Below are 22990 nucleotides of genomic sequence, written 5' to 3'. Positions count from 1 at the left end.
AAAATTTGTAAAGTGAAACTATAAATAAAATAGTTCACATCTGCATTCACCATTTTCCGGTCATTAGTATATAAGGTTATGGGTGTTTTATTTTAATTAAACGTTATAAAACAGAAGCGCACAGAAACACAAGGAAAGATCCCAGAAGGAGAGCGCAGGGCGCAGATCTATTTCTGAATCCATCCACCCTTTTCCTGGACGGGATCCTGTGGGAGGGCCAGTGGATGGGAAGCAGCATGGGAGAATTTTTACATCGCTCACTCCGGGAAAGGAGACGCATTGAGCTGCTGCTGGGGTCCCGGGGCGCAGCACACGGACCACAAATCAACCTGAGACAGGTAAGGCGATCAAGAACAATCCTTTTTTATCTCCACACAGCGGGCATGAAAACCACTTTTTTACTTTTCACCTGTTCATCTGTTTGAACTGGAAACAGTGATTTTGATAACTTAGACCCATGGATGGCTGTATAGATTCCACTTCTTGTGTTTCCAGCTCCATATTCCCATGTATGGAAGTTTTATGGCGTCTCAGCACACACGCAGTAATGTGGAATAAATAAACCCAAACATCCTCCAGTGCCCTGAAACGCAGCAGGAAATTTCATGGAGATCCACCGATAGCTCCTCGAGGCCCAGGGGAAATAAATACACAGAGCGACCATGTAAATCACTCCGACATGGGGAATGTCATGTCGGAGTAACGCTGCTCCCCTGGGCCTGATGGAAATAGCATAATCATCATCATCATCATCCTCTCCAGCAGCAGCAGCCGGAACGTGGATCAGGACCCACAGAAAAGTTCCAACTACAGAGCGGCTCTTTGTTGCTGCTTTAATTACGTGTGTAATTGAAACCGTGGCCAGGGTGAAGGAAAAACGCCTTCAGCTCTCAGATCTGGAGCTGGGCACGGCCAATGGAAAATTTAAATAAGATTTTCGGGGCTGTTGCCTTACACAGGCAACAGCCCCGCAAGAGAACACATGTTCTCCAAAACGCAGAATAGTTTTGGCCAGTTTCAGACCAACAGTCATATTTATTTCTTGTGCCAAACTGGTGACACAGGTGTTACAAAGACATTTCCAGAACATTTTATATTAGAACATTTTAAAGCAATTTCCTTCGGGATTAATAAAGTTTTCTGATTCTGATTTGTGTTTGTGTGTGACACACAGGTGACAGACGATGTCCAGAGCTGACTGGAGTTTCTTGGAGCACCTGCTTGAGGAGGGACAGGAACACTCGACAGGTGTGGGACGGGTGTGGCTCACTGTCCTCTTTCTTTTCCGCATCTTGGTACTGGGTACGGCGGCCGAGTCAGCTTGGGATGACGAACAGTCAGACTTTGTCTGCAACACCAAGCAGCCAGGCTGTGAAGCCGTCTGCTACGACCAGGCTTTCCCCGTCTCACACTTCCGCTACTTTGTGCTTCAGGTCATCTTTGTTTCCACTCCCACCATCTTCTACTTTGGCTATGTAGCCCTCAGGGCAGCGAAAGAAGCCAAACAGAAGGAGGAGGTAGGGGAGAAGGAGGGGAGGAAACCACAGAGGGGTAGAGATGGGGCAATTCAAGGACTGGAGGTGATCAAGGAAAGTGATGAGAAAGATGCCTGTTATGGGGTAAATAATCTAGTGGGTCAAGAAAATATACCAGAAATTCCCAGGATGAAGGGCAGGCTCCTATGTGCCTACACCCTCAGCATTTTCCTGAAGGTGGCACTGGAGATTGGATTCATCCTGGGTCTCTGGGTCCTGTACGGTTTCACTGTGCCAGCCAAGTACGAGTGCGAACGGAGCCCCTGCCCACATGTGGTAGACTGCTTTGTGTCACGTCCCACCGAGAAGACCATCTTCACCATTTACACCCAGGCTATTGCTATAATCTCCATCTTCCTCAACATCATAGAGCTCCTCAGCGTCCTGCAGATTTTTATCACCAATCGGCTTGAGAAACGATACCTGCTCCAGAAGCACAAGGAGATCTCCAAAGAAGCATTTATGCTGGAGCCAGGCACAGAATCTCCAGTGTCCCTGTCCTACCAGGAGAAGACCCATCTTTTCCTCCCCCTGGTAGAAGGGAGTCTTGCCCAGTCTGCTCAGAACTACCCCATTCTGGACCCAGGAGCAAACTGGAAGGAGCAAGAAGAGCTGCCCAGCTACGTTCACTGCATGTCCAGCACGAGAAGCCAGTCCAGCAAACACAAGCATCACAGTAAACACAGCAAGAGCCACAGGAAGGCAGACCGGCATGACCGGCACAAGCAATATGTGTGAATTCCCATGATGATGATGATGATGATGAGGAGGAACCTGGAAGGGCCTTTGCCATCTTCAGATCTTTGGCCGGTCATGAGAAACCACATCACACCAATTCAAAACACATCCCCTGGGTTTTCTGTGGAGTACTGTGAAGATGACCTTTACTCTTGTTTGGATGATTCTGGAATATCTTGTTCCTTAAGATAAACAGACCACGGGGGTCTGCAGATGTGGGAGACAGAGGGACACAGGGAGGATGGAAATGTTCTCCCAGAATGCATTACTGTATGTGGAAGATAAACTGTTGAAGACTGAGGTACAGTGGCTGCAATGAGGAAATGAAGTGAAACTATCTGCACTCGTAACACGTGAACGCTTTATAAACGATGTATTTAATGCCTTTTTTGTATTTAATAAGAAGTTTTATATTTATTTCCTAAAGTAAAAATAAAGTTATTTGTTCTCATATAGTTTGTGGACACACACGTAGGTTATTTATATAAGCTGGTGATCAAAACCAGATGCTGCTACAGTATAATTTTCATAATGCATCTGCACTTGACCCCATTTGTGCCCCTCACCACTCACACAGGACGGGGAAATGAGGATACATGACTTGTTTACGCTGCTGGTGAGCAGCAGCAGCACTTCATTTATAAAGAGAGTGTGGAAATCTGACAAGAGAAAACATCTGAAGATGGGTGGTCAACACGGTATTCTGGTCACTACATGAGTTTAGTTTTGTGTCTTCAGTATTATTCTTCAGAAAAGCTGAATAAGAAGGAGTCATGTCTATTTTCATCATTAAAGCTGCAGATTTGATAGGTTATAGTGATACAGTAATTGGAATAGTGGCCATGTACGGAGCACATCCACACTAGTTCCATAACAGCTTGGTCAAATTGAACCAGCCTGCCAACATGTACCAAGGGGGCAATTTTAGGCATGGGGGTCAGCAAACAGCTGGCGAGGGACACCTGTGGCCACTGCCTTCTAGTGCCAAGCTGAGAGGGATGGTTGGGTGTTTGGCCTGGCTGGAACTTTTCCTTTTATTAAAACCTACTAGTAACAATTTATACCATTCTTTATACAGCAACTTCATGCATATGTGTTAATTACGTTGTAAGTCACTCTGGATAAGGGCTTCTGCCAAATGCCTTAAATGTAAATGTAAATTACTTATTTATTAAGTATCAGAAAGAGAAGTGATTGTCACTGTGATACACTGCAGCACAGTGTGATACACTGATTACAGGTCTGCTTCCTTAACCGCTAGGCCTCCACTGCTCCAGTTTGCAATTTTACAGCATTGTGCAAATGTTTTAATTAATTAGTAATTAAAATGTTTTAACTCTGTAAACAAATGAAAAATCTTCTTCAAGCAAAAAGTCTTTTACTTGCTTACATATGTAATTATTTAGTCATTTCAAAACATGCACAATTTCAGTTAAAACATATTTAGAAAGTTAAAAGAAATAACTATATCTCTTTTCATAACAAGGCATTTATCTAGTTGAAGGCCAGAAGGGCAGCTGCTGAATAAAAATCTTTTATTTCATTGCAAATTTTAAGACATTTTAAGAAAGTTTTAAATGCTCATTATGCCGTACTCGAGCTTCAAACGACCAAAAGTCTGCACATTTTAGTCAGTTATCATGACTATTTTAATCTACAATCTATTTTATGTCCACAAAAACTGATGACACATCAGTCATTGAAAATTGAACTTTTGGCCTTTTTTTAAGTAATGCAATTTACTTAACCCAGTCACTATAGTACAAATACCTTGTGGAAAAGACAAAAACATAATTTTCTTTTCGTCAAATATTACTATATTATAGTTATTTTCACACAGTCTGTTTTCTTTTAAACTTAATTAGAAAGAAAATGTGTCCAAAGATTTCTTAATCTTTCTCTCCCAGCCATCTACTAATTCCCCACAAGTATTATGAAATCTAATTAATACCACAAATGGGAATTGAGAAAGTGATGTCAAACTGTGTGACTGGATGGGAAACAGTCATTAGAAACAGAATACTGCATAAAAATAATAAACGAGATTAAATAACATCTCCTCACCAATATTACATACATTTAGTTAGTTATCGTCACATGACCAGCATTTATATTGCTTCTTTTCTTGTTTCCATCATGCTATAAAGGTTCATTGATAAAGATACTTTGTCATAAATTTTGTAGATAAAAAAAAACATTGGAGTTGGATGTTCAGATGAAGAGAAAGAGCGAAAGAGAGAGAGAGGGGAGCCTCTAAAACTCAATGAAACATTTGAATTTTTTCATTACATATTTCATATTTATCCAGACACAACAGGTTTGTAGCTGGGTCACTTACCCTCAGCTACCCGCTGGTCTTGTAGCTGTCCAGGGGTCTCAACAAAAATCTGCTGCCACCCGCAAATCGCTTTCTACTTCCCGTCATTGTCTCTGTGACCCAAGAGCATCCATTCACTTCCTTCATGTCCCCAGCATCTCTGCCAATCACTCCTGCACATTCTGGTTACAAGCAAAAAAAGCAAAACACTGAAATGCAAAGATAACATCCATACCATAAATTAAGCCTGCAGAACTAGAGCAAACAGGGGGATTTTTTCCAGACTGTTCCATAGCACACAGGGTCCCATCAACCTGCTCGGCCCCAGGGAATCCAGGCACAGATGCCAACCGCTTCCCCTTCACGCCCTCTCTCTCTTTCAGCCAGGCTTCAGTCTGAGGTGAAGGTGCCAACCTGCACAGCGTGGCATAGAACAAAGTCCCTTCCGTCACTTCCTGGCGCAGGCGACGGCACAACAGACTGCAGAGAGCAGGCAGGCACAGGCCTGGAAATAACAGAATTTGGGCTCTAGCTGCTTGAATGTTACTAAAAATAGTCACCAAGTCTATGCTAAAAAAATATATGCGCTCTAGGTGTCAGATATGATTCTAACTTATATAATAATACAAAAAACAACAACTCAACTCCACTGCATCCTGATCAGCCTCACTAATTAAATGCAATAATAGAGTTCCAGTCAGAATACATGACAAGCAAACCAATTTCACCAAAGGTCTGAATAATCCGTGATTAAAAGAGAAATAATTTTTTCACCTTTATCTGCCTTTGAGCACAGCGCTGATTTAATTTATATATAAGGGGCGGGAAGTTAACGCCTTAATTACTTTAATTACTTTGTTATAACGTGTTTTAAAAATTGAGGCAAAGGGGAATTTTTGTCAGAACCCGATTTCCTAGTATACCGATTGATCAGGGCTCACGCGTTTTACAACCAATCAAAGATTTCCCTTTCAAGCACGTGTTCCATGAACGCGTAGCGGATAGAACCTGAGCGCATGCGCAGTGCGTAGGGATTGCGTTCGGCAAGGCAACTAAAGCGCTGCTCAAATTCCCTGTTATGTTTCTGCCTTGTTTTCTTAAAGATGAAAAAAAGATAATAATATCCTGAAAATGTACTTACAATACTTAAAATGTGTATTTTTAACCATTTTAGCCAGGGATATTATTTTAGTTTTTCTGTTTGGAATTGCAGTTTAAATGAATTTTTATCACCAGAAGTTCATGGTCATGCCTATTATTTGATTCTGTCGCTCCTTGTGATAAATTACACAGCACCAGTGACTGATCATGTTTATCCCAAAAAAGACCAGAACAAATGCCAATCCAAGCATCAGTTACCAGACCAGCAGACTGTAAGCCTTGTTTCATTCAGCAGGGAGGAAACAGGCTGGAGGCCGGAGCTGCTTCCTGAACCCGTTATAGCATGTCCCTCTCATGTCCCAAGCAGCTTTCTGTTCACTGTTCATCCAGATAATGGAGTGGCAATGGGCATCCTGACAATGTCCTCATCAAAGGGGTTGTCTTGGATGCAAAAAGCACAAAAAATCGGACAGTGTAAAAAATCTGTGACCACTCCAGTGGGAACTTTTACTGTGACATCAGAAGAGTTTAGTAAGAAATGTCATTCAGAACCACAATCTAACTGCCGTATTTCCCCACAGAAAGCCACTAACAAGACATCAAAAGTCAGGTACTCCTTAGTAAGAATAATACTAAAAAAAGCTAAGTTCAAAGTAAGACAATGGAAATGAATGGTGGGAACCGAGCTCATGGACCCCTGGGAAAGCGGAGGACTGACTGTGTTTCTCCATTGTTTCTTGAGATGATGGGAATCCTCAGGGTGGCTCGGCTTAAACTCTCACTCATTGTTGCCGGGTTCCCATCCACATCCTGAGCAAAGTGGCTGGATGGCGATGCTCCCGCTTCCCGCCTGTCTAGGAACAATGGTTCCTGTTGGGTGGTTGGAAAATTATAAAAAGGATTACAGGACCTGGAGAACACCTTCAGCTCAACTCAGGCAAATCTTGTCCTCCCCAGCAGTGGTTCCCAATCTGGGGTCTGTGTGCGCCAGTGATCGTATTGGGGGGTGGGGGTTTGGATAGGGGGAGAGCGGAATTGTATCTGTGCTGAGGTTACCAAAATTATATTTGTAAAAATAAACGATAACACACCCAAAAGGATAATCAAAACTGTAGAATCCTGTATGCTATATAAATCTTGGCCCAGGTCAACTCGGCTCGGTCAGCAAATACAAAGTTGCAGTCTAAAGTACCTATCCTTTCCATATGATTCGCTGCTTGTAAATTTGTTTTGGTGATTGGTAGAAGTGTTTTGCATGTTGTAAATTTGTTATATTAAACATTAATCTTTAAATGAAATATTCATTTGATTTGCAATTCCTGGTCATCGTTGTCACGTGATACATTTTAATTATCGTGAAAAAGATGCAAAAATGGATGCTAATGAGATCAAATGGGGATAAGCAACTGGTGATAATAATCGAAACCTGCTTATTTCCCTGCTAGTAGAGCTCGCAAAGAAGGCTGGGCTTTTAAAAATCTGAACATCGGAAGAGCTCACAAAAAAGGTTAAGAACCACTACTCTACAATGCTGTCAGGGGTTTGAGAAGGCCTTCTATCCAAAACTCTTCTTGATGGCCTTAGTGTGGGACTATGTCACCAACTTTGAACAGAGGGGTTATTTGGGAGTAATAAAATAAAAGCTGGAAAAATAGTTGAGCGCCATTTAATGAAAGCAATGCCCTCCTACAAATATGGCCTATATCAGAACATGTGAGAAACTGGTGACCAGCACTAATCCTTATTCAGGACACTCTTTATTCTCCAATCTCCAGTCATAACACATAAACATGCTATTTACAAGAATATACAGAACTATATTATTAGTATATCACTAAATTTCGTAGCTATGTATGTAGCTATGTAGTTCAGATAATATCCTAGTATGTTTGATTGCAATCCAGTACTGCAGTAAATACAGTATAAAATTTTATATTTACAACGTTAATCAGATGGTCTTATCCAGAGCAACTTTCAATCAGTAGTGGCAGGGACAGTCCCCCTGGAGCAACTTAAGTGTCTTGCTCAGGGACACGATGGTAGTAAGTGGGGTTTGAACCTGGGTCTTCTGGTTCATAGGCGAGTGTGTTACCCACTAGGCTACTACGACCATAAAATTCCTATTGTTGTGTAAACTAGTTATTTATGCATATGCTACTGAATTTTAATTTAGTTCTGGTACTCAGTGAGTTTTAAAGTCTTTTAAAGTCAGACCAAAAAAGGTTTATGATGATGCTATAATGAGCTATTTGCATCATTAAACAATGTAACACATGCATGCACCATTTTATAGGAAAATATGTAATTATGAGTATAGTTATTGCAAGAACCTGACAGTTACCTGATCATTCTGTCCTACACAATGCTGTGCACCACTCATGTGCCTTTTCCAGCCCTTATACCCTGTTTGCTGCTCTCAACATGGCTCTGAAAGTGCTGTTATTTATGTATTTACACTTAAACCAGGTTCATTACTGCATATTTTGTGACTTTGTCCATTTTATTAAGGCACAAATAAATACAGAACCTGTAAAGTGTGAACCAGCATGACCAACAAAAGAGGTTCAGATTCTAAAAAAGTGCTATAAAAATAGCTTAGTGTCTCCAGCATACACTTCAGTAATAAAAATGTAAAAACACCCACAAGGACCTGAAGTCAGAGAAACTAGGGCTCCCTGCGGCATAGTGGCCACATGACCTGCCCTGTTCACCACCGCCCTCTATTCATTATCATCCTCACATGACTGAGAACAGTCTAATAATTCATGAGCAGGTTGGACGTCGGTTGGAAGCACTACACACTATGCTCAGGCAGGATGGAAAATGTCTGGCACGGCCCAGGACGCACTGCTGCACTCCCTCACTTTCCATTAGTCTTCTGCTAATTGATGGGATTGCAGTGGCCTGGACATTTTGGAGTGATTTTTTTTTTTAAAGCCGACTGTGAAACATCACATCGCACTAATGCAAAGATGCCAAGTGTGAGCCATGCACTCGTAAACTTTCACAGGACTGCTGGCAGCTTTTTGTTTTTTGGCAGAGAGAGGGGTCGTTTTATTAAGCTCCTTCTCGAGCCCACAGAGAGGCCTTTTAATGCCTGCTTATTATTAATCACTGTAAATTCTGCAGACACAGTCTGCAGGAGAGCAATTTTTTGTTTTCATGGCATTAAAAAGGTCATGCAGTCTGCCGGGGGGAGATTTCTACAAGAGTATCCTTCCATACAGCCAATTTGGCAAAACATCTGCTGACGACGCCGGTGGATTTCAATGGAAAGTTAAAAATCTGAATTTCCATCAGCAGATACACCCAAAACATGAAAATGGAAAACTGAAATAACCCAAAACATTTTGGGATGTTCATCAAAACAATCCCAAATGCTGAGATTGGGAGGTGCTCTCACTGATAAGGAGGGCACCAGGAAGACATTTTCCTTTTCATCAACACTTCCTGTTTGCTCGCGGTATCTACTCGACCATCACAGCGAGTTGTGCCTTTTCCTGTCAACCGCAGCTCACGATTTATTCAGAACACAGCACAGACTGAAGGCATTGACACCGACAGCGGGAAAAAAGGTGCAGTGCGGTGAGTAAGCAGCAGAATGCGCAAGGACAGCAGCTCTTCTTCATTATGTTCAGCCACTGGAACCTTTTTCATTTTAGAGGAGGATTAAAAACAGCTTTCATACAGAAATGCTGTATCTGCTCAGGCTTTAATGAAAAGCATCCTTAGAAATAGAATAGAATAAAGACATGCATTTGACAACATAATCACAAATGCAAGAAAATATTGACAGAATGTTATCACACGGGTCATTTGTTGCTCGTTTCAGTCTCAAAATCACACAGCCACTCTCTCTATCCCACACAAAGAGGCTTGCTGTTGCACAGCCACCCAAGGAGGTCCTGATGTTCAGCAGACAGTCATATGCCCCAGAACCTCAGGGCTGCTGCTGTCACCCACCCAAATCCGACATCTCCCTCTGGTGGCAGGCCAGGGGACTGGCTGGACTTTTCTACCAGTTCTGTCAAAGGTGTCTGATGAAATCACTCCTGGCTCTTCTCGGAGCGGTTGCGGTTTAAAGCAGCCCGGGGGGTGAATTCCAGCCTGTCCTTCAGACTGGTGACCTGAGTGCTGTCCCGACCAGTCAGCTCCTCCAGCTTCCGCTCCTCTCGCAGCTCCAGGACCCCCCTTTCCTCCTGGCGGGGGGGTGGGCTTCCGCGGATGAACCACTCCAAGTGATACCCCACTGCTCCCACTACGAAGGCCACGGGGAAGGTGACGTAGGGCGCATACGTCCGCATGGCGGTCCAGACCACCGGCCACATTGCTGAAAACAGAATTATCGATCACTTCGCGACTACTGAGGCAACTGAACAACAATACAGTAAATTAGCAAGGATTTCAGTAATGCCGTCTAATTTTACTCCACAGCGTATAAGGGCACTACGGGAGTCACCTCCAATTTCACCATCTTCAGAAACTGCTCGACTACAGGACAGTCACGTTACTTTCGACATGCTTGTACATTTATAATGTCATCATCTGGGCTAGCCAAACGGAATATTATTACTGCATTTAAATAATGTCACGTCTACTCACCTTTAGTAACGTGCAAGCGGTCACTTCCACGTTAAACACCGCCCACCTCATTCATTGGCTGAGACTCCGTATGACGTAGCTAAAACTCATTGTATCATTGGATAATAGGACTGCTTTTCGAAACTATGAAAATGAAAACAGTGGCATCTAGTGGACAAAAAGCACACATTACAGAAAGTTTGGGGTTTTATTCAAATGCAGTAAAATATCAAATTATAATTCATTTGAACACGTAAAAATAAAACAAGTAAAATATTAACAAAAAAGGACCACATAACCGTACAAAGTTTAACCAAAATCTTACATGATGCTAATGTGAAACTAAATAAATTAAATAATGAAAAGCATGTACATTTACTTTTTGATTAATGTTGATCTCCAACACCTCTTAGGCCTCATGAATGTATGTAATGGTAATAAAAGAAATATTGAAAAACCAAAGACAAAGAGTATTAAACATAAAGGCATAGAGTATCATGTTTGTTTCCTTAAATATTATAATAAAGACAGTGTTATTCAGGCACAAAAATAGGCATTAATCAATTGGCACTTATTGACCAGCAAGTTTCAAATGTTGGCTGAAACAGACAAATTCACACCCCCCCTCATCTTTTAATGCAAACCCCTGTCCTTTTAACTTGTCATTTGTGTAGTGGAGAAAAAAAACTGCTAAGCAGACTGGAATGGATCTGGGTGAAAGTATATTGGTCAATGAAATAGAAACACTCACTTGTTTAATCGAACTCTAGAACATGGATTTTAACAAGAGACACATGCTACTTAGTGGAATTGGTCTCAGGCTGTTCAGGCGAGTTATATGTGTGACTGCCCTACACTATATATCTATATATAGTCGGTTACTCCCTGATGAGAATGCAGATGTGCTGACTCATGTTTTACAATCACTTTGGAATTTCAAAGGGAAGAAAGCTACTGATGGCACAGTCAACTCAACGTAGTTTGCTCTAAGTGACAGCTGTGCAGGTCCCTCACATGAGACGAGCAATGGCACTGGACAGAAAATCCTCATAGCTCATACGGACGTTGCCAGTCATGCCTGTGTCCTTCTCTCGGAATGCCAGCGTCATGCTCTGCAGCTGTGTGCACACCTGGATGAAGCGGTCCAACTGCATGGCGTTGGGCTGACCTCGGGTAGAGTAATTAACCACCAAAGTCTGGATGAACTGAGGGCTCAGGTTGTAGCCCATCTGGGAGAGAGCTGACAGAGTGAGAACGCAGGGGGTTAGTCGCTATTTCAGCATGTGCAAAATGACTGAACACCTACTGTAATTAGTTAGTAATTAGTCATGTATGATGCATCGTTGTAAACATTGCACACAGTCTGTCTGTTTTTGAGCATTTCATTGGTACTAGAGCAGTGTTGATGTGGATCAGGTCATGGTGAAGTCTAACCCTGGTGCATCTCATTGCTGCTTATGCTTCCGGATCGGTCCCTGTCGAACTGCTGGAACAGGGCCCTCCACTGTTGCAAAAACTCCCAAAGTGCTGAAAAGCCAAACAGGTCCATACGTCCAGACTTGGTCTTATCAAACATGTCTGCAAAAGATCAGACGAGGTATCAGCACAGGCAGTCGATGTCTTTATGCGTCTAGCTGATCTGGATTTAAATCTTCTTCTAAAACCACCATGGACTTGAGGTAATTCTTCCCACTAATATGAATATATGGTGCATATTGTACAGACTGTAGACATTTTATTATTCTGACTGCACTTATCTGACTCACTTATCTAGTCTTTCATGTCAAAATAAAACAAAGTTGTTACTTTCGGGGTTTAAAAGTAATTACTGGTTATATTCCTTCAGTGTTAAGCCACTTATTGTTATTTTGTGTCTCCTATGTATCTAAATTCCTATGTAGTAAAACATTGATTTCATGTGGGAGAAGAACGTGGGAGAAGGTAAATAAAGGACTGTAAACGCCAGTATTCCAGTATTAATATAAATTTTCCACCCCAGAATTCACCCCATAATGACAACATAAAAAAAGGTTTTGGCAAATTTATTAAGAATAAAAAAACTGAGAAAGCACATGTACATAAGCATTCACAGCCTTTGTCATGAAAATCAAAGTTGAGCTCAAGTGCACCCTGTTTCCCCTGATCATCCTTCATATGTTTCTGCATCTTAATTGGAGTCCAGATATGGAAAAAAAAAAAAGTTGACTGGACATGATTTGGAAAGTCGTTTGACATTTTCTTAAACACCTGTCTATTTAAGGTCCCACAGTTGACAGTTCATGATAGAGCCCAAATCAAGCATGAAGTCAAAGATAGTATTGTCCTGAGACACAACTCTAGGGAAGGTTACAGAAAATGTTCTTCGATTTTGAATGTCCAAATGACTACAGCAGCCTCAATCATCCGTAAATGGAAGAAATTCAAAACCACCAGGACTTCCTAGAACTGGCCGGCCACCTAAACTGAGCATTCAGGGAAGAAGGGCCTAAGTCAGGGAGGTGATCAAGAACCCGATGGTCATTCTGTCAGAGCTCCAGAGGTCCTCTGTGGACAGGTGAGAACCTTCTCGAAGGACAACCATCTCTGCAGTAATTCAGCAATCAGGCCTGTAGAGTGGCCAGACAGAAGCCGCTCCTTAGTAAAATGCACATGGCAGCATGCCTGGAGTTTGCCAAAAAAAAACACCTGAATGTCTCTCATACCATGAGAAACAAAATTCTCTGGTCTGATGAGAAAGATTGAAATCTTTGGTGTGAATGCCAAACATCACATTTGGATGTAATCAGAGGGTTGCCGGTTCGAATCCCAATCTGTGTGTCCCCACACACTGCTCCCCTGGCACCGGTCATGACTACCCACTGCTCACTAAGGGTGATGGGTTAAAAGCAGAGGACACATTTTGTTGTGTGAACCGTGTGCTGTGTATCACAATGACACTTTCAGTAGGTCAATACCATCCCTACATGATGCCATGATGGTGGCAGCATCATGTTGTGAGGACGTTGATGACTGCAGCATCCTGGATTAAATCCTGCTCTAGAGCGCTCTTGAATGGTTAATCTTTAATGACCCTAAGCACACAGCCAACATATCGAAGTGGTTTCAGGACAACTCTGTGAATGTCCTTGAGTGGCAAAGCCAGACTTAAATCTGATTGAACATCTCTGGAGGAATGTGCTTGTGTCATCATATTTGATGCCAAAGGTGCATCAACAAAGTTGCTGCTTTTTAAATTTGCCAAAACTTTTCATCATGTAATTATTGGGTGTTGTGTGTAGAAATCTGAGGCAAAAATGAATTTAATCCATTTTAGAATAAAGCTGTAACATAACAAAATATATAAAAAGGGATTTGCTGTGAATTCTATCCAGAGGCACTGTATAATATCTTGAAGAGTCCATCTACCCCCACTTACTGAGCATCATGAGGCAGGTCTCGTCATTGAAGGCAGAGCTGTTAGAATTGATAAGTGCCTGTTTCAGCTCCTTCAGGTTGATGTAGCCGCTGTGGTCTGTGTCCACGGTACTAAACCACTGTTGTGCCTCTGGATTAACGCCTGGCGGCACGTTACCTAGACGACAGGGAGCAACCAGGCACTCAGTCACGACCAGAGAAGAGACTCAAATGTCACTTACCTAAAATTTTCCATTTTCATTCTGCATGGGGGAATTGTTTAATGATAGGGATGGCAGTGTGCACAGCTAAGCAGATGTTTATTTCATCCATTCAGAAGGTCTAAACACAGTTTAAAACAGCGCCACCCAAAAAACTTAATGACTCCTGTAGCAGCTCCACCGGATTGCTTAATTAAAAGTAAATTAGGAGACACTAGTGAAAATGAACTGAAAAACACTTATGTATACAACAATAAAATAACTCTTGCGTCAGCATAGACTCAACTAGGCATCTGAAGGTATGGTGAGGTACCCATAACAGACTAGTCTGTAACAGATACCTCTGTTGCCTCTTGTCTTGCTCATCTGGGGCCTTGCTCTATTTGTTAGGTGCTTACAATGTACAGTACAGACCAAAAGTTTGGACACACCTTCTCATTCAATGTGTTTTCTTTATTTTCATTACCATTTACATTGGTAGATTCTCACTGAAGGCATCAAAACTATGAATGAACACATGTGGAGGTATGTACTTAACAAAAAAAGTGGAGACCTGGCCTCCACAGTCACCGGACCTGAACCCAATCGAGATGTTTTGGGGTGAGCTGGACCACAGAGTGAAGGCAAGGGGGGCAACAAGTGCTAAACACCTCTGGGGATCTCCTTCAAGACTGTTGGAAAACCATTTCAGGTGACGACCTCTTGAAGCTCATCGAGAGAATGCCAAGAGTGTGCAAAGCAGTAATCAGAGCAGAGGGTGGATATTTTGAAGAAACTAGAATATTAAAACATGTTTTCAGTTATTTTACCTTTTTTTGTTAAGTACATAACTCCACGTGTTCATTCAGTTTTGATGCCTTCTGTCAGAATCTACCAATGTAAATGGTCATGAAAATAAAGAAAGCACATTGAATGAGAAGGTGTCCAAACTTTTGGCCTGTACTGTACATTGTAAAAAGTTGCATATGAATATAGTGACTCAGAAACTCAGAGACCATTTTACCAGCTTTAAATTAATAAACTAGCTGTTCACTGCTTTAACCGGATATTATGATTCACTTCAGCTCTTTACAGTATGTCACAGAATTACAGTAACACCTTTCTCTCTGATGTGTAGACAGAATTTGAATATTTTCAGAGGCCTCTTGCCTCACCTGTTGGAGGTGGTGGTCCATAAGAACCTCCCCGGGGAAGTCCATAACCTCCGTAAGGAGCTCTAGGTGCTGGTACACTTCCATATAGACCACCAGTGCCACCCGGACTCCCATAAGACCCATAGGGAGCTCCAGGGGTCGAGCCTCCTGGGTACTGAGCACCTGGTGGAGCAGGTGCCCCCCCATACGAAGCCCCATATCCCCCTCCATAAGGAGCAGATGGTCCAGCAGGAGGGGCACCTCCTCCATACGGTGGCCTTGCACCTTGGTATCCCTGGAAAATACAGGTGAACGGATTAACACTCACAAGGTTTGCAAGAACATGTAAAGCAATTTCACCCACAGTTAGTTAATGAATAGAACTATATATCTATTGGAACAGATATTTAAAAGAAAAAGCGTAAATATTAACAAAACCACGCCATAAGATAACTCCGACCCAAACAAGAAATGCTTTACAAGATACATTAAAAAGACCACCTTTCCTAAGCCGAGTTTTAGCAATTTACATAAGTAAAACACATATGATGCATTAACACCTCATTCTGATGTAATGTGTATTAAACATGTATCTGCTGCAGTTAAGAGATGCCCAGTTCCGTCTCCGGAGCTAAACAAGCAGCCCAATGAGAGTCAAAATTGCTTCTGTACTTACGTCTAGTTATTTTTCGAACGTGAAGGAAAAATAAACGACCTACAGGACGGCGAACATTATTAGCCGCGCTGCTACTGACATTATGACAGATAGCAACTGCTAAGCTAATCAGGAACTTCCATGAGAATCTGAATCACGGGAACTGTTAACAGTACGACACCGACAAGACAGGATCCCTTTAGGTCCACAGAGCAAAATGATTTAGCTGATGTCATTTTTAAAAACTTGATAAAGGAAACAACATGATTTTACCTGGCCGTACTGGAAATTCATTCCTGACACAACTTCATCCACAACCACTTTCAAAAGACGACGTAAGCACCCGCCTTCTAAAGGGTAATTGGTCCACCCCGCTGTCAGTCAAAGCCGCAACCGGCGCTTTGGACACTGATTGGTCATGAATGTGGAAGACTCATATATTTAAAGGCGAGCTTTCTGAGTCACGCAAACAGTCGAGATTGAGTCATGCTCTACCCTAAATATGTGGATAAAGCCCTAATTCTCGGCGACTTTAACATCCACTAAGAACAGCATTCCTGTCTTTTCTAGACTCAGTTGGACAAAAACAAAATATAATAATATATATTTAAATCTTCCAACTTCCAACAAGTTTCCTTAAACAAGTAGCACCCAATGTTATAAATCCTATCCTTAAAATTGTTAACTTGTCGCTTAGCACTGGCCACGTACCAAGTTCGTTCAAAGTAGCAGTCATTAGACCCCTGATTAAAAAGCCTGATCTTGATCGCAGTCAGCTTTTGAATTATAGACCGATATCCAACCTTCCGTTTATATAAAAAACTGAAATTTGTTTTAGAAGTCGTGTCCCAGCAGCTGAGTGCATACCTAGTCAGCAACAATATTCATGAAGTATATAAATCGGGATTTAGACGTCATCATAGCACTCATAGCGCTGGTTAAAGTGGTAAACGACCTGCTGTTGGCCTCTGATCAGGGACGCATCTCGCTGCATGTCCTGCTTGACCTGAGTGCAGTATTTGACACTATTGATGACGCTATGCTCCTTGACAGGTTAGAGACTGTTGTTGGGATTAAGGGAACAGCCCTTGTATGGTTCAGATCATATCTGACTGATTGGTATCAGTTTGTGGACATCAATGGTGATTTGTCTTCACATAATAAAGTAGAGTTTGGTGTTCCACAAGATTCAGTCTTAGGTCCGTTGATATTTTCCTTATACATGTTACCTTTAGGTGACGTCATTCGCAAACACGGTATTAGCTTTCATTGCTACGCTGACGACACAGTTATATCTATCAGCAATGCCAGATGAGAGGCAGCAGCTAAACAGAATAGAGAATTGTCTGAAGGACTTTAGACAGTGGATGCTCACCATTCTGTTAAACCTGATGATCTAGGTGTCATCATTGATGCAGGTCTCCCATTCGATTCACATGTAGATAATATCACTAGGATAGCATTATTTCACCTTAGAAATATTGCAAAAATTATAAATATCATTTCAATGCACGATGCAGAAAAGTTGGTCCATGCATTTAATAAATTAAGGTTAGATTACTGCAACACATTACTGTCTGGCTGCAGCATTATGAACTAGCTGTAGTTACCTCATGCACCTACTAGAGCATCCAGAGTTCTAACTAGAACTAGGATATTTGACCACATCACCCTTGTCTTACAATCACTGCACTGCCTACCCATCAAATTTAGGATTGACTACAAAATCCTACGTTTGACCTATAAAGCTCTAAATGGTCTCGCCCCCCGCAGTACCTGAGTGAACTTTTAGTTATTTATGACCCACAACGCCCCCTGCGATCAATGGGTGCAGGGTAACTACTGGTACCCAAAGTACAGAGGGTCACAGCTGGGAGCAGATCCTTCTCATTTAGAGCTCTTCAGTTGTGAAACAGCTTCCTGGTCAGTGTTTGGGACTCAGACACAGTCTCAGTGTTTAAATCTAAACTGAAAACACATCTGTTTATGTCACTGGCCGAGTTCGGGGACGCATTCGCAGGCATGCTTGGAGCGGGTGGAGTAGTCGTCGTACTGGGAGAGGAGGACCGGAAGCGCTTGGCCGGTGACAAGGCGGCCGGAGGTGAGCTGGGACGGGAGTGTGGCCGTGGAAGCGCCGCAGCGCGGTGGGGAGGGAACTCTGGCTCCGTGGGGGGTAACGGGGAAGATCGTATTATCAAAAGGGGGCAGGCAAACTCAAGGTCAATGGCGGGCGAAGGTCGTGGTCACACTGGAGAATCCAATTAGAGATCGTCGTCACAAGAGGGGCAGGCAAAGTTCTAGGTCGGGGACAGGCAAAGGTTGTGGTCATGGATATCAATCAGTCGGGCGTGGGAAAATAAGGCTGGCGTCTATGGAAGTAAATTCAACTCAAAGAGCGGGCAGCGTCTCTCTGTCTGGCCTGGTGCTCTCTGGTGGGCTGGAGGGGTATTGACTGTGACAGTTTACTCTAACCTTCTGTTAAAGTCCCAGACACTGTCAATTATTAATTCCACTTTATTGCACATTTACCCTGTTAAGCACAGATAGTGTTACATTCACCTTAGTTAGGCTGTCCTAGTTAGGGTAATTAGGGTAATATACCACATATTTCAGTATCAGTCATACAATGCCACCATCTGCCGCTGCTTCTGTTTGTTCTCTCCAAGATACTGAATCAAGCACACAGACTAATGCCAGACTTCAGTGAAGAGACCAGTAATCACAATCACAAACCCTGCACTGACACCACTTGCAGGCTCACTCTACCCTGGAAGGGGGTCTCTCTCTGTATCACTCCTTTCCAAAGTTTCTTCCTTTCTTTTTTTCTCTCTCCTAGAGTTATTCCTTGTGTGTAGAAGGGTCAGGTATGGGGGGTGTCAACTGTAGGGCCTGTCAAAGCCCATCGAGACATACTGTATGTAATTTTGGGCTATTTAAGAAATAAATGCAGGGTGGTAGTAGCCTAGTGGGTAACACACTTGCCTATAAACCAGAATACCCAGGTTCAAATCCTACTTATCTCATGTACCATTGTGTCCTTGAGCAAGACACTTATCCCTAAATTGCTCCAGGGCAACTGTCCCTGTATCTCGCTCTGGAAAAGGTCGTAATGCCGTAAATGGAAATGTTGTTGTTGTAATAAGTTAATGAAGAACATTCAATATTTGTTTTGAAATCTATAGCGACACAAACTAAAGACTTTATCATAATCCTACATTCCTGATGAAATTGCCTGTTCACATCAGTTCTTGAACTTCATTGTCAGCTATATTCAATTATTATCATAAAAATTCAAATAAGCAATACATCATATGTGTTGTGAATATTTATTTAAAAATAAATACAGATAGTAAAACATTGTTTATTTTAGATAAATTCAAACCTAAAAAGAGCATTATAGTTATGAGACAGTTATAGTTATTGATGTGGTGGTAGGAGCAGAGAAACAGAATGATATTATATTCAAATATTATATTCAGCTTCCAGGCTGTTTAAGTGCTAAGAGTTTCAGACAAATGGATAAATGAACTGGAACAGATGAAAGGTTTTTGTACCATACACCAGGGGGCATTGCCTACTTTCCCTCTCTCACACACACAGAGAGAGACCTCATTCACATTTTATAGGTGCCAAGAAATCCATGGAACTTTTGAAACTGCAAGACAGCACAAGAAGTATGCTATTTTTTGAGTAAAGGAACAGAACATCTTTTGTAACCTTTTTGGGGTTTTCTTTACATTTAGATGTAATTCATAATTCAATTTAAGATGAAGGCACACATATTCACATGATTTTTACCGCTTTGCTGTATTAAAGTTGTGTAGCTCTATAAAATATTTTCTTGCCATCACTTTTAGCTTTATCCCGACAGTCCAAAAATTGGTAATATTTGTGATGATCCTTTCCAAATATATTTCCTTGCAATCTTTAAGGGCCAAGAGGCACAGTTCAAAAGATGAACACACATATATTCCACGTCCAATTCAGCATCCCAGTTCAATTAATCAGTATGTTTCAGACTGTGGGATGTAACCTGAGCACCCAGTGATAATATACATTGAGACGTGGATCATCTAAATGCTGAAGCCTCCCTCTATGTCAGGAGGCAACAGAACTAAGTCTGGAGTAGTAGATGAAGAAATATTTTAGTTCTTATAGACGTTCTAGTTCCTGCTATTCCAAAAAATACACAGAGGTGAGATACATCTACTTCAAAATCCACATTTTAGGAGGCACTTTTGACCAGCTTGTTCAACATTTTGTATCTGGAATGAACTCCTTCTGAATATTACTGACATTCTCGCTAGTAGAGGCAGTAGGGTCCAACCGGCGAGGCCTTGAGCTGGTCAGCCTGAGCCTCTCATTCTCCACACGTGTGTGGACCCTTTGTGCATACACCTTATGAGTTTTCTTGCACAGCAGGTATATGATCTCACAGACACACATGAGGATGCAGAGGCAGGTGGAGACCACCATGAAGAGTGTGAAGATCTTCTTCTCAGTGGGCCGTGAGATGTAGCAATCCACAGTGTTGGGACAAGGCTCCAGAGAACATTTGATGACCCTTGGCATATCAAAGCCTTTATAGATGTGGTGGAGGATATACAAGAACCCTGTGTCAAATCCAGCCTTAAAGAAGAGGCTCAGCATGTAGGTACACCAGAGCCCACCTCGTTTCTTTCCAGGGTTAGCGTAGAGCACTTCTCCATTGTTGCTTTCCGTAGACTTCTGGTTCTTTTGTTCCCGGAACTTGACATGGGCCACTACCATGAGTGATGGGCAGGTGGCAAAGATGAGTTGTAGAGCCCAGAGGCGGATATGGGAGATAGGGAAAACATGGTCGTAGCACACATTGGTGCAGCCTGGCTGCCGCGTGTTGCATTCAAAGTCTTTGTTTTCATCTCCCCACACACGTTGCACCGCCACTACAAACACCAACACACGGGAGATGAAGACCATGGAGAGCCAGACACGCCCGAACGCTGTGGAATACTGATTTACCCCACTGAGTAGGGCTTCCAGGCTGGACCAGTTCATCTTTTCTGTGAAGAATCACACCCCTAAATCAAAGGAGAATACAAATCATTTTATTAGCCACAACATTTATGCACCAACTCACCCAACTGCACCAATTTATATGTCAGAGTATCTGCTGAAGCAACACTTTAGCAGGAATAACCAAAAGTCCATAGCAGGGTGAACATTTGCTGTGTGAAGAAATATCCAGGTCCCCAATGTATTCCACTTAACAAAAAGTTTAAGAAGTTTAAAAAGTACACAACTCCACATATGTTCATTCATAGTTTTGATGCTAGAAGGCATCAAAACTATGAATGAACATATGTGGAGTTGTAAATGGTCATGAAAATAAAGAAAACATATTGAATGAGAAGGTGTGTCCAAACCTTTGGCTTGTACTGTACATATTGAGATCTATACATATCTGTCAAACCCTCACTTATCAGGGTGCTCTGAGTCCGTGTTCCGGAATGGCGTTTTGTGTTGTCTATTGTGTCTCCCTGATTTCCTGATTGTGGGTACCTGTGTTCCGGTGTATAAATGTATGCCTGCTGTATCATGTCCTTGTCCAGTCATTAGTCTTTTTATTTCAGTACTATTTTTCTGTGAGGGTCCTTGTGCTCTGTTTTGAGTTTGTCAGAAAAATCCCTTGTTTGCATTCTCTTTTTCCTACCATGCCCTGCCACAGTGACAATATCATGAGCAACAATGGAGAGATGGCACCTGTAATTAGGACCTGCATATATACAGGTCCTAATTACAAATGATGGAGGTAACACACAAAGCTAATTAGGGGAAACAGGACAGTCACCAGGTGTCACCTTGTGGGACAGGGGCACCTGATTGTTATAGTAACAAACAAATGGTGCTCTTCATTCATAAGGGAAACAATAAATGAAGTATACCAAATTAGACATGTAACCTTTATGAAATAGGATTTGGTTCTCAAGAGCCAAGCAATTTACAGCAAACAAAAACAGAAGAAATGTAGGTATGTCTAGGTATTTATTGTGCAGCATCAGTGTTTGTTAAACTGTTGGCACGCATAAGTGAAACAGGCATCATAGCCCATGCCACAAAAATGAAGGTCGATCTGTTTTTGCACAGGTGGAACATTTTTTGCATAGGTGAACACAATGGACCTGACATTGTTTATGCATGAAAAGCAAACAAACAAAAAAACTTCATTATTCATTATAATTATTCCCTCATCTGGTATTGATGATGGTGGTGATCTGTTGCACCTAAACCTCCCATACTGGGTAATATCACACTTTCCTCAGTGGAATGTCATGATCCTGGAATAATCTGCAATGGCCCTTCACAATAAGGGAACCCAACTACTGCAGCCTGTTGGGAACCTGAACCCATTAACAATTTGACTGATTTATTCTGATATCTTTAAATATCTGTAATAAAATACAAACTTTGATCCAAATGCAAAAGCATTTTTGTTAGTTTTGTTTATTGCTTTTGCTTGTATGGTTGCTTGCACAGTTTTTCTTTTCAAAATGTATTGTTATAACTTATACCTTGTCATATTTTGTCCACAAAAGCAAGAAATCACTTTAAAAAGCTATAATTTGTTTAGTTTACTGAATTGACATCAGCACCTGCTTATTTAGACTTGAGTAATGAACGTGTGATTTTTCCACTGCTGAGTTTTATACAAAAATACAGAATCTGTATTGTTTCATTCTTTTTCTTTTATCTTGGCCCTGTCCAAGTGCAATATCCAGTCTGCCCGCTGTTTGGACAGCTTCCCTTTGCATACAGGAAACGTCACCATAGCCATGATTTTGCACACAGAAACCAAACAAATCTTGAATAAAAGCCATCAAATGTCTTACCTTACTGTACCAGGACCTGTGAAAGACTAACAAGGAAATGTTAGTTATCATAGGGCTGGATGGCTTGCCAGATGAACTCGAGAAGCTCTCAGTACATTGCACCTGGAGGGAGGGGAATTCTCTGACCTTTCCGTCAGCCACAGAAACAGGGTGTGGCTGTCACAACTCTGCAAACCTGTTCAGCCTGTTGTCGAAAGCGCTGCGATCAAAAGTCTTCATACTGACATGCACCTAGACATCACTAGCTAATGTGTAATAGCTCCTGACACTGAGCATTCGGCTTCACGTTGACAAACTGTCATAGAGCGCAAAAATCTGCTGGACTACAGCACATCCGATCTTGAGGCTTTTTGTGTTGTTTTTCACCACCAAAGATTCATTAGTGCTCTTTGATGCATGATCCTTTAACTAGACATCTTGTATTTATATAATTAGAATACTGCTCTA

General features: G+C 41.9%; 5 protein-coding genes across 10 annotated transcripts in view; 1 reads left to right on the top strand and 4 right to left on the bottom strand.

Annotated features, from left to right (window-relative positions):
• Nucleotides 1-5465, bottom strand: part of dlgap3 (discs, large (Drosophila) homolog-associated protein 3) — a 152969-nt gene extending 147504 nt beyond the window's left edge. For all 5 annotated transcript variants that reach the window (XM_028963325.1, XM_028963324.1, XM_028963327.1 and 2 more), the window contains exons 1-2: nucleotides 5365-5465; nucleotides 4612-5004 (exon numbers count right to left, since the gene is read on the bottom strand). The gene's annotated coding sequence lies outside the window, so the exon portion shown is untranslated. The remainder of the gene's footprint in view (nucleotides 1-4611; nucleotides 5005-5364) is intronic.
• Nucleotides 207-2728, top strand: gja4 (gap junction protein alpha 4). Its single transcript, XM_028963330.1, has 2 exons — nucleotides 207-338; nucleotides 1175-2728. Exon 2 carries the CDS (start codon nucleotides 1185-1187, stop codon nucleotides 2271-2273), a length of 1089 nt encoding a protein of 362 aa, XP_028819163.1. The 5' UTR covers nucleotides 207-338; nucleotides 1175-1184; the 3' UTR covers nucleotides 2274-2728.
• A 2888-nt stretch (nucleotides 5466-8353) lies between the features above and the next one.
• smim12 (small integral membrane protein 12) lies at nucleotides 8354-10353 on the bottom strand. Its single transcript, XM_028964109.1, has 2 exons — nucleotides 10294-10353; nucleotides 8354-10021 (listed from the first exon to the last, which is right to left on the bottom strand). Exon 2 carries the CDS (start codon nucleotides 10017-10019, stop codon nucleotides 9738-9740), a length of 282 nt encoding a protein of 93 aa, XP_028819942.1. The 5' UTR covers nucleotides 10020-10021; nucleotides 10294-10353; the 3' UTR covers nucleotides 8354-9737.
• A 108-nt stretch (nucleotides 10354-10461) lies between these two features.
• pef1 (penta-EF-hand domain containing 1) lies at nucleotides 10462-16008 on the bottom strand. 2 transcript variants are annotated; one of them, XM_028964108.1, is made up of 6 exons: nucleotides 15948-16001; nucleotides 15296-15314; nucleotides 15041-15217; nucleotides 13688-13843; nucleotides 11707-11850; nucleotides 10462-11512 (listed from the first exon to the last, which is right to left on the bottom strand). In XM_028964108.1, the coding sequence occupies exons 1-6, from the start codon at nucleotides 15966-15968 to the stop codon at nucleotides 11283-11285; spliced, it is 747 nt and encodes a 248-aa protein (XP_028819941.1). In that variant the 5' UTR covers nucleotides 15969-16001; the 3' UTR covers nucleotides 10462-11282. The 2 variants fall into 2 exon arrangements, with proteins under 2 accessions (XP_028819941.1, XP_028819940.1); XM_028964107.1 differs by having other exon boundaries at nucleotides 15041-15314; nucleotides 15948-16008.
• Nucleotides 16009-18986: 2978 nt separating this feature from the next.
• On the bottom strand, nucleotides 18987-22682 carry gjb9b (gap junction protein beta 9b). Its single transcript, XM_028963872.1, has 2 exons — nucleotides 22544-22682; nucleotides 18987-20734 (listed from the first exon to the last, which is right to left on the bottom strand). The coding sequence occupies exon 2, from the start codon at nucleotides 20709-20711 to the stop codon at nucleotides 19926-19928; it is 786 nt and encodes a 261-aa protein (XP_028819705.1). The 5' UTR covers nucleotides 20712-20734; nucleotides 22544-22682; the 3' UTR covers nucleotides 18987-19925.
• Nucleotides 22683-22990: the final 308 nt, after the last annotated feature.

This window comes from Denticeps clupeoides, chromosome 20 (genome assembly GCF_900700375.1).
Source record: "Denticeps clupeoides chromosome 20, fDenClu1.1, whole genome shotgun sequence".
In the NCBI taxonomy this organism is placed as follows: domain Eukaryota; kingdom Metazoa; phylum Chordata; class Actinopteri; order Clupeiformes; family Denticipitidae; genus Denticeps; species Denticeps clupeoides.
This window is presented reverse-complemented; position numbering and strand designations above follow the sequence as displayed.

Bases quoted from the DNA above. Each gene is read 5' to 3' on its own strand.
- smim12 (XM_028964109.1), bottom strand. From the start codon at position 10,019: ATGTGGCCGGTGGTCTGGACCGCCATGCGGACGTATGCGCCCTACGTC.
- gja4 (XM_028963330.1), top strand. From the start codon at position 1,185: ATGTCCAGAGCTGACTGGAGTTTCTTGGAGCACCTGCTTGAGGAGGGA.
- pef1 (XM_028964107.1), bottom strand. From the start codon at position 15,968: ATGAATTTCCAGTACGGCCAG. The intron at 15,315-15,947 runs GTAAAATCATGT...TGTATTTTCCAG, and splicing joins TGAATTTCCAGTACGGCCAG to GGATACCAAGGTGCAAGGCC. The intron at 11,851-13,687 runs GTAAGTGGGGGT...GATCTTTTGCAG, and splicing joins GACCTGCCTCATGATGCTCA to ACATGTTTGATAAGACCAAG.
- gjb9b (XM_028963872.1), bottom strand. From the start codon at position 20,711: ATGAACTGGTCCAGCCTGGAAGCCCTACTCAGTGGGGTAAATCAGTAT.